Below are 1,088 nucleotides of genomic sequence, written 5' to 3' on the forward strand. Positions count from 1 at the left end.
GGGTGATTTCTGCAGAATTCAGGCCTGTCTGGCATGATCTGCTGCTTATCTGTCCTTTTAAGGATACAGTGTTGTGCAAGTGGGTGGACTGGACCCTCTGGAGAGAGAAAAAGCTTATTTTTTTCAGGTCAAATGAATGGTGACGCTTTATTTGCACAGATTTCTGAAAAATAGTTTCAGACGTCTATAGCTGATGGCATTGGTCCAGTATGTTGGGTAAATATCCTGTTATGTTGAGCCGGACATATGTATGGACATATGGCTTGTCCAAAAAAGTTGAGAAAGGTTTAACCAATAGGAGTGAAGACACTGGAGCCATGCGAGGCGTTTCCTGTGAGATACTGCAGTCGAGTGGAGGCATAGTCTCCCAGAATGCATTGCAAACATATGAAAATCAGTTCTGAGACAACCTGAAGTTGCTGTCATGTGATTTGCATCGGTTTTCTTCTATAGAGAGTCAGTGTAATGCAGTTTAGCTTGATTTCGTCACTGTGTTTGATATGAGATGAGCAAAGTAGCCTCTTGGTTCCCCATCTGGATCTTCTTTGCTTTCCAGATCCAAACATCATTCAGGTTTTTTTTCCACGTCTCCTACCTTGCTCTGTTATGGTCTTGTTTGTATGCGAGTGTTTATAGTTATCAGGAAATGACTGAGAACACAGTGTTTTGGCTGCAAATCTTTTGTAAATCCCTGACGTAAACCTAATCGAAGCCGCCTGACAGACACACACTAGTGCAGGTCTCAGCGTCGCAGACTATGAACTTGCCACAGCACAAAATGTACCCGCATTCAGTTGGTGGCAGCTGTTGATTTTGCGTGTGGGGAAAAAACAATTGAGCAGTATGTCCCATATTAATGCCAGACTTAACATTTATCTCTTTCTTTCTCAGGCCACAAAGCAGTTTTTGGAGGAAATCAACAAATGGACGTCCCAACATGGTGTCTCACCGTTGTCCTGGGACGTGGCCGTGAAGTTTCTGATGGCCCGCAAGTTTGATGTTCTGCGAGCAATTGAGCTTTTTCACAGCTACAGGGTGAGTGTGTGTCTGACAATGACGCACATTATGCACTCAGTACAGATCTGTGT

At 43.8% G+C, this 1,088-nt stretch overlaps 1 protein-coding gene across 1 annotated transcript in view; it reads left to right on the forward strand.

The window, feature by feature from the left end:
- LOC107578179 (tyrosine-protein phosphatase non-receptor type 9-like) overlaps positions 1 to 1,088 on the forward strand; it is a 6,363-nt gene that overhangs the window by 3,280 nt on the left and 1,995 nt on the right. Inside the window, exon 2 of the mRNA XM_016264160.1 lies at positions 892 to 1,035. Within this exon, the coding sequence (XP_016119646.1) occupies positions 892 to 1,035 (144 nt within the window). The remainder of the gene's footprint in view (positions 1 to 891; positions 1,036 to 1,088) is intronic.

Source organism: Sinocyclocheilus grahami, unplaced genomic scaffold (genome assembly GCF_001515645.1).
Source record: "Sinocyclocheilus grahami isolate Dianchi unplaced genomic scaffold, SAMN03320097.WGS_v1.1 scaffold9225.1, whole genome shotgun sequence".
Lineage (NCBI taxonomy): Eukaryota > Metazoa > Chordata > Actinopteri > Cypriniformes > Cyprinidae > Sinocyclocheilus > Sinocyclocheilus grahami.